This window comes from Lipotes vexillifer, unplaced genomic scaffold (assembly GCF_000442215.2).
Source record: "Lipotes vexillifer unplaced genomic scaffold, Lipotes_vexillifer_v1.1 scaffold196, whole genome shotgun sequence".
Classification (NCBI taxonomy): Eukaryota; Metazoa; Chordata; class Mammalia; order Artiodactyla; family Lipotidae; genus Lipotes; species Lipotes vexillifer.
Genome location: NW_006775077.1, coordinates 1,165,797 through 1,179,860, shown reverse-complemented (window position 1 = coordinate 1,179,860; position 14,064 = coordinate 1,165,797). Strand labels below are relative to the sequence as shown.

The 14,064-nt window shown below is 50.0% G+C and overlaps 1 protein-coding gene across 1 annotated transcript in view; it reads right to left on the bottom strand.

The window, feature by feature from the left end:
• The window catches only part of ZNF516 (zinc finger protein 516), a 64,763-nt gene that overhangs the window by 13,407 nt on the left and 37,292 nt on the right, over positions 1-14,064 (bottom strand). Inside the window, exon 2 of the mRNA XM_007449666.1 lies at positions 2,434-3,840. Coding sequence (XP_007449728.1) covers positions 2,434-3,840 — 1,407 coding nt within the window. The remainder of the gene's footprint in view (positions 1-2,433; positions 3,841-14,064) is intronic.

Here is a 14,064-nt window from a genome sequence, read left to right as displayed (position 1 = left end):
CCAGTTCATTAGGGAAGGAAGGGGGCATCGGGGGGGGGGGGGGAGCAAGTCCCTCCTGGCGGGGCATTCAAGGTAAACTGAGGCAGGCCAACAAGGATTTACACAGCTGACCTCCGTTCTTCCCTAAACCCAAGAGCTTCGGTTCTCAAAACACACCTATGAACTCACACATCAAGGCCAAAAGATTTTAAGCACTTCCCCTAAGAAACCCAAACCAGGGTGAGGGAAAACACCATAAATCTGCGCACTTACACCCGACACGAGAGAGTAAATCATCCAAGAACAGCACACACGCTTTGAGGACGATTTAGCATTTTTCACATTTAAAAGATAAATATCTAACCTCTGTTTAAGGGGAGGGGGGAGCCTTAGAACCACTTATTTTAAAAATCTTAAGGAAAAGGAAAGCATTTCAGGTTCCTGTAATTCAAAGTCTGTCATCTGAAGTTCTCTAAACCTTAACCTAAAACTCACTTCTACTGTTTTGGGAAAAAAAGGCAACAACAAGGCAGGTCCACACGCAGCACAAAGAGCCTTTAGGAAGTGGGCATGTGGGCCGCTTACTAGGTGCGAACTGGCAGGTTTAGAGCTGTGACTGGGCAGGCTGTGGGTTGTAACAAATGACGTTCAAGTCTGGTTTACTAAGTGGAAGTCACCCAAACACTGGTGCAGACTCCACTCACTGTGCAGCCAGGTAGAGACTCCAGGAAGCACTGGACGGAGGGGAGGAGGTGACCAGGAGCACGGCGCCCACGAAACTCACCATCATCTATATCTACGTCCTCTGTTTTAGGGTCCACGAAAACCTGTATCTAGAGAACTGAGGTTGGCGTGAGACCCCGAAAGGCCAACCAATATACGTTTATTCCATCCCAGAGCAAATCATCTGCACAACTGGGAAACACTGCTGAGAACATGGAAAGCTCACTAAACTTAACAACATCCAAAAAGGTGGAAACGCTAAGCTACGTGGTAGCAGCCTTTCCCCACCTACCAAGGGCCGTGCACCCAGAGCACCTGAAGCACAGGGGAGGGGATGAGAGTCTTAACCAGGACACGCCCTGTGCAACGCATCTTAACGAAAGTCTCCACCACCCCTAGGCAGCCAGGCCTCCGCTTCATTCTAGAAATTCTCGAGAAGCTCTGTCTCTGAGCCACAGCCCCAGAACCACCTGGGGTAAGGACCCCACTGACAAAATCTCTAAGCCTGTGGAACGCCTGAGCTTTTTGCTAGTCGAAAAACACCTTCGTTTTTCTCTAAGGGTCAACATGGACCAAAGGCCTCCTCGCCACACCAACGTGGCGTCAGCGATGGAGCTGGGCAGGTTCCAAGTCACAGGAGGAAACCGGGAACTGAGAGACGCACATCCGTCTGCCGGGAACCACGGCCACCAGGCATCCCACACAGCGGATCGGGTGCCTCTGTGCACGTGACTCCCCCAATCTGAACTTTGTCCCCAAAGGTGCTTCTGAGCTCCTGGAATTTGAGGGACTGGATCTCACAATTCATCTGAAATCGTACCCTACTTTAATAAATTACAGATGCTTGATGTACAGTTGTATCCAAAGAAGGGTTAGGACCACCCAAGTAAGGTAAGTGAGAGCCGGAGCCCCATAGGGGTTTTTGTCTATTTATTTTTTAATGGAAATACTTAGATTTCCCAGTGTTCTGCATGTTAACTGAGAGCTACCTTCAATTTATAATCAAGAACGTGGGCATCATATCCCATGCAGGCATTCAACGGAGCCTGTGGAAATTTGTTGACAATTCCTAATTATTATTCCTATTAGGTATTAATACCGAGGTACTGGGAGGAAAGGAAGATAATGATCTGAGATATATTTTTTTCCAGAATTTTAAACCTGAGTCAGTACCCCAAAGCTGGTAAGGGACATTCACATTCTGCAAAGGCTCTGCTACCGAATGCTGTAGTACTGATGTGCGCCGCTTTTAAATTTTATATGCGTGTAAAGATAAAACTTAAGTAACCACTTCAAATGCACATCTTGTCTTTGGAGAGGCATGACACAATGAACATCTACTGATTCTTGTTTAAAATAACCAAATGGAGGGACTTCCCTGGCGGTCCAGTGGTTAGGACTCAGTGCTTTCACTGCAGAGGGCCTGGGTCTGACCCCTGGTCGGGGAACTAAGATCCCGCAAGCTGCGGGTGCGGCCACAAAAATACTAAGAATAAAAATAAGATAAAAAGACCAAGTGGGGAAGTGCCATGGAGACAGCCTGCTAGGCGTGGAGGGGGCGTGACTGGGTGTGCCGGGGACGTCACCAGGAGGCCGGGCACAGCAGCCAGGGCGCACTGCGTCGGGGCTCAGACACAGCCAGTGGGCAGCACTGTGCCCCTCTAAGGAGGGGCGCCCCTGTGAGGTCCCAGAGCCCCCAGGACGGGCGGGGAGAGGGCCCGCAGCCCTTACCTCTGTGCTCGAGCGCAGGGCCATTGCCGCCCCAGCTCTGGTAGAGAGAAGCAAAGTCCTTTGGAATGTACGTCTTAAAGATATTGAGGATGTCCAGGCGTTTCTCGGGGCCCTCGGACGCAGGCTCCTGTTTGATGTTGTGTAAGACGGGCTGGGCCTGCGAGGCCGCAGTCCCTCTGGAGCTGACCTTGGTGGGGGGCTCTCGGGGAGGTAGAGGGGGGCCCCCGTCACCTTTCCCGTGCGCTTGACCCTGAGGCTGTGGGCTGAATTTGGCTTTGGGCGGGTCCAGGGCACTGTGCTTATTTGGGGGACCGAGGCCGGCCCCCGCTGGGGGGAGGCCATACTTGTCCCCCTGCCTGCTGTTGGCCGGGGGCTGGGGAGCCGCCCGGGCGATGACGGTGGGCGTCGGTGTGGCACTTCTGCTGAAGCCCCCGCTGCCCGCCGCGGGCCCGGGTCTCGGGCCGGCCTCCTGCTTGGGCTTGGATGGGGGCGGCGGAGCCCCGGGCTGCTCGGGGCCAGGGCCGGGCTTGGTCTGCCGATGCCCGTCGGGGCCGGCCGCCCAGAGCGCGCAGGGCCCCCCGGGGTGGCTCTCCTTGCTCCTGGGCAAGCCGGCGGCTTTCGTGGGCACCCCCAGGGGCGAGGGGCTCCCTTTGGGGCCCAGCGCCCCACCCGGCACCTGAGTGCGGGTGAACCGGGAGATGGGCAGAGGCTGGCACTCTTTGCCCCCAAGGGCAGGCGGGGGGCCCGTGCGTCCGCTCCGGGTGAGGAAAACCAAGTTGTTTCTGATGCTTTTGTAACCGTTGGGCTGAATCCATTGGGGGGCCATGGAGTGGCAGCTGACCCTGTGCCAGATGCGCTTGTGCATCCACAGCACCTCGGGGTAGTAGGTCTTATGGTTGCAGTAAGGACACGGGTGGACGGCCAGAGCAGCCTGCAGGGAGGAGGCCCACTCCTTGTGGCTGGGGTGATCCCGCGTCGACCGCTCACTCAGGTCCAGCGGGATCACGTCTGGGGCCGGAGCCCGTTTCCCTCCCCCGGAATGCTCTTTATTGTGCAAATCGGACAGCTTCTCTTTCAGGTGGGTGGCTTGGCTCTCAGAGGGGAGCTGCACATCTGCAGTCTGAGTGGGATGCGAAGGGAAGTCCGCAGCATCCCTGGAGCCGGGGCCCTCTTGCTTGGGGTGAAATGCTGGCATCTCTAAGTCCACAGAAAACCTAGGCTGCTCTGCTCTCTTGGAAGTGTCTCTGCTACTGCTTTCAAGTATGGACACAGAAGCTGCGATCCCCGCGCTGGGCTCCCTGGCAGCTCTTCCCGATGGGTTACTTCCAAGTGTGTGACTTTGGTCTCCGTTGGAGAGCGCAGCGGAGGCCACTTCCTCAGGAAAGCAGCAGCGGTGTGGCTTTGTCCCTGGAGGATCGAAATGGAAAACGTGACGTTACCATTTCTCTTCAGAACAGAAGACAGAGAAGCACACCCAAACCGCCACGTGCACATGTGGAGGGAAGCGTGTGGGTCTCAGGAACGGTGCGATCCAGGACCCGGATCAGCAAGCTCTGTTAAGAGCGGATCAACCTTGAGGGCAAAATGGGCTATTTGCGGGGGGGCTTCTTTTCCAATTAGATGACTCAGTAGACTTGAGGGGAAAATAACAGCTGCCTATCTAGTGACCTAGAACTACACTGTTGCTAGTTAACAGAGGGGGACTAGTTGTATCAAAAGCCAGGAAAAAAGACTAATTCTTTATAACAGCATAAGGCTTTCCGTGGCTTTCAAAGAACCCCTCAGCCCACGGTCACAGAGAGGCAGGGCTGGAAAACAGTGTGCTCTCCCCCCAGGGATCCTGCCGCTGCCTCAGAAACTACGGGCCGATTCAGGATGGGCCCCCATGACTGTCTAGTAAAGTCCAACATTCAGCTCCGAAACCTGGACACCAACAGTTTCCTTTGGAGGCATGAGAGGGAAGGGGGTGAGTCACACTCTTCATCCCCACGCCTCCCAGTGGGGAATGCCCAGGAGAAACGGTGCTCGCTGGGTGGGATGCCCACTGTCGCTCCTGTGGGGTCTGCCTGGAGCCTTCTACAGGAGAGCTGGCCGGGCACGGGTTCCCTGCCACGGGGCGGCCTTGCACCCTCCCGGGTGAGTGCCGGCGACATCACCCCAAGGGCAGCCAGGCTCCCTGAGCTTGGGCACCGAGGCTGCAAAGCATCACCCCGACCAGACTGCACTGCAAGTGGATTCGACACGATTTAACAAAAAACCCACTTGAAGTCTGCACTGACGACCCTGGGTTTATTTCAATTAGAAGGTGCACAAACGTTTCTGGATGTCTTAAACCTTTCTGAACTACAGAGCGGGGATTCTTCCCATCAGTACGAGCTCAGAGGTGTTTTTTTCTCGTTACAGGTGTCATAGCGGGGATGGACTAAAATCTTAGGTTTTCTTTTATGAGAAAGCCCAATACTGTTGGTTTTTAAATATGAATTTTTTAGAGATTTTAACGTTCTCATGGAATGTAGGTATCTGTTTACACAGAATGTTCTTTAAAATTTTTCTATACTCAATGTTTTACTGTATTTCTAAACTTAGTATTTTACTATACTCAATATTTTGTAATAACCTATAAGGGAAAAGAATCTGAAAATACACACACACACGCACACGCACACATAACTGAATCGCTGTGCTGTACACCTGAAACTAACACGATATTGTAAATCAATTATACTTCAATAAAAAACAAAAAATAAAATTTTTCTAAGTATAGTTTTAGAGTTAAGACAGTAATCACATCAAATTGGTAAAAAAAAAAAAAAAGAGAGGAAGGAAAAAAAGTGTATTCCAAAGGGATCTTCAGGAAAGCAGGAAAGTGTCCTTCACAGAAGGCATTTACCAGAGATTTGAAGGAACACAGTAACAAACATTCATTTTCAATTAGTAGGTAGACAGCCACTTATAAGCAACTTTAAAGGATTACATCCACGTAAGAAATGTTACCAGTATGTAGTGATCGGCAGAATTGGTCAGGAAACAAGACAAAAGAGGAATACATTTTCTGATCCTATAGGCTCTGAAAAACTAACGTTTAAATGAAGTTAGATATACCTGCCTGTCATGTGGGTATCTAGCGTTACTCAGAAAGCAAACCGGGCGGCCCTGGAAAGCTCTGATGATAAAAAGGGCATTTAACCTGGAATTAAACGCAGGGGGTCGTCTTGGCCTTTGTTTAATTCAGGCTGAGGCTCAGTCTGTCAAATTCACTTTTACATTTTCAAAGAGAGTCAGGACAGCGGCTTGGGGGACCCAGTTTTTCCTGCATTAAAGGCATGTGGATTTATGAGAACACACACCAAAGCCTATTAGTTGAAACAACAGGGCCACTGTACCTGACACTACACATCTGCAGGTGTTCAGAGCACATCTGTCAGAGCCCCCAGAGGTTATGTTCCCACAAAGGATTTCAAACATCACGAGAACCTCCAGTACCTCTGACCAAGACGCCAAGTGAAAAATTACAGCAGGCCCTCCATCACAGTACCGGAACTGAGAGACAAGGCTCCGAGGACCCCCGCACCTCACAGCGGGCCGGCACACCTGCATGAGGGTTCTGAAACACCTTCCCTAGCTTCTCACCTCTGTGCGTGGGTCTTAAATTGCACTGAGTAGCAAAGGAAGCAGTGTGTAGTAGCCATGTTAACGCAGATCAAAACCCACTTTTCAACTGACATGCTGAGAAAACAGATTAGATCAATTCTGTGAGCCTTGGTATTCTGGTTTATAAAACAGGTACCGTTTCAAAATATTTTATCTCTGGTTTAGGGGGTAAAAAGCAAGAGCACCATAAAAGCCCATGATTCCCTCTTTTGAGAGGCTTACCACACTGGTCATTTAGGGGACAGAAGGACACATGGGCCTGGTGTCTCCTGACGGTCTTGGGCACAAGATGAAATGTGGCTGGACAGGGCGCACTGGGAGCTGACCCGACACCCCTGCCCAGAATCCACCGGGAGGAAGGTCTCCTAAGGATGCTACAGCATCGGTCCTCCCACAGCCCCACCATCATTTATCGGGAAGAAGAAATGGGACTGGACAAAGGTATCAGACCCAGGACTGACACTCAGCTAGGAGGGAGAGCCAAAACCTTGCCCGCCCCCCCAAAAAACAGAGATTCAAAAGTTTTCAACAGGATGGAACAAAGGCTCAAAACTAACAAGAAGAAACAAAGTGCAAGAAGTGAAAGGTCTGGCTTAAGGGCTGTGCTGTGAAAAAGAGTCCAGGCTCCTAGGGGACCACAAGCTCAGTGTGAGTCTCCATGGCCCAGGGTTTTATTGATATATCAAGGTAAAGCCACAGCCACAGCCAGGGAGGCAAGGGCACCGACAGAGCGCACCTAGCTGGAGGAGCCCAGTCTCGGCTCTGAGCCCCATACTAAGAAGAGCCAAAAGCATATCCAGGACAGGCTCACGGAGGGAGGTCTCTGGAAACCAAGTAATGTGGAGAATGACTGCAGAAACTTGGACTGTGCCACCTAAAACAGAGGGCTGCTGGCTGGACCACCACAAACTCTGACATTCAGTCCCTGGGTCCCGAAGGGAGGGAGGGAGGGCTAGTTCATCCACAGCAGCATTCTGGCTGCCCCCTGGAATCATCTGCAAAGGACGTGAACCATCGCTGGAAGAAAGACCCAAGGCCAGTGCCTAGACCAAAAACCAGCCTTTTGGGAAGAAGCATCTGCACGTTTTTTGAAAAAACCTTTGGGTGATTCTAACTGTGGCCACGATCAAGGCGTGCTGGGGTCGACAGAGGACAAATCATTGGGAGTCACAGAGAACTGGATTCCAGGAGAGGCCGAGACAGACAGAGCTGCCGTGGGGCTGGAGGTCAGCTCCCAGCAGGCGGGGAGGGGCCGGCCTTCCGGGGTCCACAGGCTGTCTCTGTCTCCCTTCAACTCCAGGGCTGGGAGGAGTATGCAGAAGGGACCAACGACCACCAGAAATGAACCGTTGGCTTCACAGGCATCTCAGTGGCCTCACTGCTTTTCTTTCAATTCAGTGGACTCTGATGTGGTGGATTCTGCACAGGTATGTCTGAGTGATGTAAAGGGGAAACACACTTCTTTTTTTAGAAAACGCTCTGTCATTGCTTCGTGTATAACTTTAAAAGTATCAAGTTAGCACTTCACTCCGGGGAGCGCGTGTTCAGCCATCACACGTAAACTTGGGATGGGCCAGCAGGGAACGGTTCCAAGTTTGGGGACTGAAGGTGCTTTTGCAAGAAGAGCCTCATTTCTAAATCCTCGTTTATCATATATCATCTCATCAGCTCACCTTGGTTTAGTCTGTCCACTTAGTATATGACTGTGGCTCTTTTGCCTCTCTTTTTATGTTTATTATAATTTCTTCGCTTCCCACCCTTGGTTAAAACAAAACAAACAAAAAACACAGAAACTCTCAAAACAGAAACAAAAACAAAACAGAAACTAACGCAGCACAAAACCCTGCATGCCTTACGGTGGGCCTTCCCCTGGCACGAGTGTCCCAACGGACCCTTCGGTAAACCTACAGTCACTGCAGGCAGCTGTGTCCTGGGTATGGAGGGAGGAGCTTTATAGACTGACTTGCGCCCGCCGTCAACTGCTTCCTGACCAGTCTCCCCAGTTTCTCACCCCAGTTAGTTATGCTGTGAACACAGATGACTCGTCCTGATAGGTACCTAAGCAAATCTCAGAGGATGTTATCAGCTACTAACATCTACAATGGGATCGAGAGGAAGCAGGAGGAATGTGGGTCACCAGTCCCGCCTGCCGAGACGTGGCTCTACGTCACCAGGGAGGGTCAACCGCTGCTGGCCAGACTTGGTCCCCGGCGCCCGCCAGCCTGGTTCCCGTAGGCGAGCGGGATGTGGTGCCAGACACCGGCAGCGGTACCCCGGTCATGGCTGACCACACCATCCGGCCAGCATCACCCGGCTTCGTCTAGGGGTGGCGTGGCCCTGATGGGGTCCCCAGGCAGCGAGGGCCTGGCTCGCAGCAGGAACCACACAGGTAAAAAGCAAGAGCGCCGTAAAAGCCCATGATTCCTCTTTTGAGAGGCTTACCACACTGGTCACTTAGGGGACAGAAGGACACGTGGGCCTGGTGTCTCCTGACTGCCTTGGGCACAAGATGAAAGGCTGTTGCCCTTAAGGGGAAGGAGGCATCATGGTTCCCGCCGGTGAGCTGCCGTCCAGCCGGGAACACCCAGCGCGGGGCTGGGATGAGGACTCCCCCTTCCCCAGGAGCCAGAAGCCCAGCGGAGCCATCTACACCCGCCATCACCTCTCTCAACACACCCAGGAGGTGAGGCTGCTCTCCCCCGCGTTGCAGGTAAGGAAACTGGGGCAGAGAACAGCTTCCAGAAGGCCTCGCTGTGGCTGGTGGAGCCCGATCCCTACCCTGCCCATCCAGCCGTCGCCCACCCGCCGCGTCCACGGCTGGGGAGGGTCTGCAGGGATGGAGGTGACCCTGTCCAGTAACTGCTGGGGGAGAATCAGATGCTGTGGTGGAAACCTAACTTGACTTTTCCAAAAACGTACCCATATTTGGGCTGGGTGCTCATAAGGCAAAGTACTGGGCCTCACGTGTGCAGCAAGTTTCTAGAACTTTTCATATTGGACCCCAGATGACTTCAGGCCCTGCAACTCTAGAAGACGCACTTTCTCTCCAAAGTAGGATGCACAAGCACATGGTAATGTAGGCAAACTCAAAACGGCAGCCAGATAAAGCAGTTCGCGGAGCACTGATGGACCCTGGTCCCGCTGGAGAGGGCCGCCTGGCCGCCTCCCAGGGCCCAGAGGTTTGAGGGCCACGGCCTCCCCGCCCCCAGCGCCTCATGCCCCACGGCCATAGGACCAGCGCGTGGCCCCAGGAAGTGTGCGAGCTGCAGAGGAAATAGGAAGAGATGCTCTCTCCTGAGGCCCCTCCTCCTGCTCTAGGAGGTGATCCGGGTACGACCTGAGTATGAGAGGCCATCAGCAGCCCCGTCCCTGAATTAAAACCCAGATGTAACATCTGTAGTGATGACCGCAAACGGCAGCTGCCGCTCAAGGCTGAGAGCAATCTGCGTATTCAGGTCATTGGTTCTCCCAACCCCAGGGGCTGTGAGCATGAGATTGTCTCTTCCTGCCCCTTCCTAGCTGTTCCTCTTCGTTGAAAAGAAAGATCCACCAAACTAATTCCGTACACGAGTGTATGAAGGGAGAGTGGGGTTAAGGAGGTTCTCGAGACAGAAAATAGCCTAAACCCAAATTATTCTTGTGATTTGAGCCTTATATGGGACAAACAGTAACTCTCTCCCCAAAGATACAATATCCCAAGTACTGTAAGCCTGAAGAATTCTCACCATTAAGAACTCCCGGATTAAAAGTAATTTTGAGATTTCAGCAGTTCCTAGTAACTTTTATAACAAATAGTACCAGTTACTGAAAACTTGTCGTGACAGCAAAAACATCCGTTTTTAAATAATGTTTCTCAGAAGACCCTTCTTTTCTGATTCTTTTTTAACCCTGTCTTAAAAAGGGCCAGCTGGGGCACTTCCCTAGTGGCGCAGTGGTTAAGAATCCACCTGCCAATACAGGGGACACGGGTTCGAGCCCTGGTCCAGGAAGATCGCACGTGCCGCGGAGCAACTAAGCCCGTGCGCCACAACTACTGAGCCCGCGCTCTGGAGCCCACGAGCCACAACTATTGAGTTCGAGCGCCACAACTACTGAGCCTGTGCTCTAGAGCCCACGAGCCACAACTACTGAATCCCACACGCCTAGAGCCTGTGCTCCCTCAACAAGAGAAGCCACCGCAGGGAGAAGCCCACACACCGAAACAAAGAGTAGCCCCCGCTCGCTGCAACCAGAGAAAGCCCGCGCACAGCAACGAAGACCCAACGCAGCCAAAATTAAAAATTTTTTAAATAAAAAAATTAAAGAAAAGGGAAAGCTGGTGACAAAAACAGATACAGAGCAGAATAAAAGGTATGATGTTTTAACAGAAATGAGAGCCATTATGCATTGAGATTTAGCTGAAACTTGAGAGTTAACTGAGACAATTAAAACGCAAGAAATTAACAAAGAGAAAACTGCATAGGTGTCTGGGGGTGGAAAGAGTCCCTGGAAAGATATTTCAGCTAAAAGAATCTCAGAAACACTGAACCTCAATGAAATGTGATGAAGAGGATGATTATTTATTCTCATAGGATGTCTTGGATACAATGTAGAAATGACTTAAGAAAACGTTTTAGCTGCAATATCCATGGGGCTTTTCAATTAACAAACACACGGTTTAATACGCTTTCTGTGCAAGTGAAGCAAAGGAAACGCTGCAAAGCACTGCCCAGGGCTGGTTCAATGTGGAAGTTCGCCCTCTGGAAAAATAAAGGAAAATAACCAAGGGTCAAAAGACGCGCTTAATTATTGGTAGTATACGGAGGGGCATCCAGAAAAGCACGTGACCAAGTGACCTACTTGCAAGGCTGCTTTAAGGAGGGGTTACAGCAAACAAGGAAATCACCAGGGCTTCCAGGCCCAGGAACAACACCAGTACCAAAGTGAAAGTCCCAGCTCTGCCCCACTTTACCCTTTGTAAAAGGACAGGCTTTGTTTCCATAGAGAATAATACAGAAACTGCTTTGAATGGCCCAGTATCTCTCAAGGACTATTCAGCTGTATGGTCAGAAAAATCTCTTTAAAAGAAGTGTTTCAAAGCTCTCTCGCTCATTACACATATAACGTGAACTATAATAATTAATAATAATAATAATAACAAAGTTTCAGTAAGGAAACCAGACAGAACTTGAACAATGAGTGACAACTGAGTAATCATGTTTTAATATTTTTATAAATGAACCAATATTTTATTCCCTAAATCGTTCCTGCTTGTTTTTCTGTCTGTCTGAATACAGTATTGGAGTTTTCATTTTAAGTAATTAATCTATTCACAGAAATAACTCACAAAACTGTAATGTATTTGCGTTAACAGCAAAGTATGTAAATATCTTAGCACTTTGGAAGCCGGATTTTGATTTCTGAAGAAAAACAGTTACAGACTGGATACAGGACTTCTGACTAAACAGTGTAACCACCGTTCCACAAGGACACTTAAAGCTTGAAATCTGGGAAATACTGTTTTCAGGAACATTCCTATGCAGAGAGTACAAAACCAACATTTTAAAGGTTAATCAAATACCTCGCGTTTCCACCCAAGCTTCCAGTAACTAGAGGGTAGTCCGTCCTGCCATAAAACATAATCACATTCTAGAAATCTAGAACTTACTGCTTCCTCACTGACACAACCATAAAAATGTGTCACTCGGGTCATTTGTGTGTGTTTTTTTTTTTAATCGAATCCATGCTGAAGTGAACAGGATTCAAGTCTATTTTCACAGCTACTGTCCATTTTATACACCCTCCTCCTCCACCCCCCCAAATCCTAACAGAAAGTATAAACTTGTCCGCGTGACAAAATTCAAACAAATGTAAAAATGAAAAGAAACCATTAAACAAAACTTTACAAACCACGCTCTGAAGAGTAATGAACATTTCCACTTTACTAAGGCAAAGAGAAAGTAAACAGAATGTTATGAAGAAGTATGTTGAAGCCGAAGTGACTGTTGCAAGAAGGCATTTATATAGCTTTTAGATTTTAAAATGTCATTAAGAAGGTGCAGCAAGGAACAGCCCAGGGAAGCTTAGCACATGATGCTTCTTTTGCGTCACCCTCCAGCCCTGTTGCTTCCTAACGGGCAGGACGGGTACACCAGCTCCTCAACCGCTACAGAGAACCCACGTCCCTTAAACCACCTTCGTTTTTTCTTCCACAAGCTGCCTTTTAAGAGACCAAGCTCGGAGCAAGACTTCGGCAGAGAAGTCACCCTGTAAATCTCCAACATAAAAACAATTACAACAGACACAAACTAGCCTTCACGTGGTTGGAAAGTTTGCTGCTTAATTATCCCGAGATACAAAACCCGAGTTCTGTGTATTTACAAAGAAATTATAATGACCCTTTTTAAAGAAACTGGGACTCTTTATCAGGACAATCTTTCACATGTAAAACCAAGCACGTGCTGACCTGCAGAACAAAGGCCACTCTGGGCACAGTGCTGGCCGGGCTGTCCCTGGAGCCGCGGCTTCCGGCGCCGTGTGCCGACATCACCACTAGATGGCGCCCGCTCCCAACGCGAGACCCCCGCTGCCGGCGCCTGCGCTCCGCGTGGCGTCCCGGGTTTCAGAAACGGACCGAGGCGGCATGACTTTTGAACAACAGTTCGTGTTAGCCAAAAAGGTACACCGACAACTTGCTTTAAGTGTGCATCAGTACAGTTGTGCGTATTTCCTCTGAAAGGGCTTCGCAAGTACCGAATGTATCTGAAATGGGTAAGAGTCGTTCATCAAAAGCTCTTCAAGTGTCTTACATCTTGATGCGTCTGTTCATCAGCATTTTCGAGGTTAACATATGGAGAGCTGTAAACAAGTGATATACTTGGATGATCTGGCTAACTCATTAGACCGTGAGGGTTCCATTACAGGCAGCACCTACAAAGGTCCAATTTTTGGACAGAAACACACAGAAAACCGGGGTGCTTCAAAGGGGAACCGGCCCGAGACAGGCACGACATGGCCTGATGTCCTTCCACACAGAACTCCGTCTACATGAAAACCAAAAGTCTTTTCATTCGTGGGGCACTGTCATATGTGCCTTCAGACTGAGGGTGGGCAAAATGTCCTGGGGACACGATTTCTGAGCACTTGGCATCTACACACCCGCAAAGTTAAACCTTTATTATTTCACGAAGCTGACCATATACAGTAAGCATCCCCCATCTTGCCTGGTCCAGCATCCCTCCTCCTATGGTGCCAGCTGACGTGTAACAAGGATGGTCCTGACCTCACACGGAGTTAACTGTGAACTAGGAAGCCGTGGGCCTGGGAAGGAACCACGGAGAATGTTAACTAAGTAGCACCTGCTTGTCTGCCTAGTCATCTCATCCCCACCAGAAGCTGATTCTCTAGCCTTTTATGGTTATAAATGTGTAAGTGAGTATAAAATACAGAGATTTTCTGTATCGCTCACATAAAGAGTTCAAACTATTTTTTTTTTTTTTTTTTTTTTTTTTTTTTTTTTTTTTTTTTTAAAGCGGGCCACAACTGCCCAGCAACAGCAGCCTGGGTTTGCAGTCACTATTTTGGGCTACATCACATGGCACTTACATAACCTTGTTTAACTGCTCTTGAACTGGTTTGAGCAACCTGGGACAGTACGCGGGCCTCTCACTGTTGTGGCCTCTCCCGTTGCGGAGCACAGGCTCCAGACGCGCAGGCTCAGTGGCCATGGCTCACGGGCCCAGCCGCCCCGCGGCACGTGGGATCTTCCCGGACCGGGGCACGAACCCGCGTCCCCTGCATCGCAGGCGGACTCTCAACCGCTGCGCCACCAGGGAAGCCCTCAAACTATTTTATAACTATCAAATCTCAGATGTTTCACTCCCCCAGAGACATTTAGTGGCAAGAATTATTTTATATTTTACTTAATAATTTAAGCAAATATTCCCAAATCACATCACTAAACTGTTTCTGGACTCTTCGGCAGGCTGCCCGGGCCTGCTG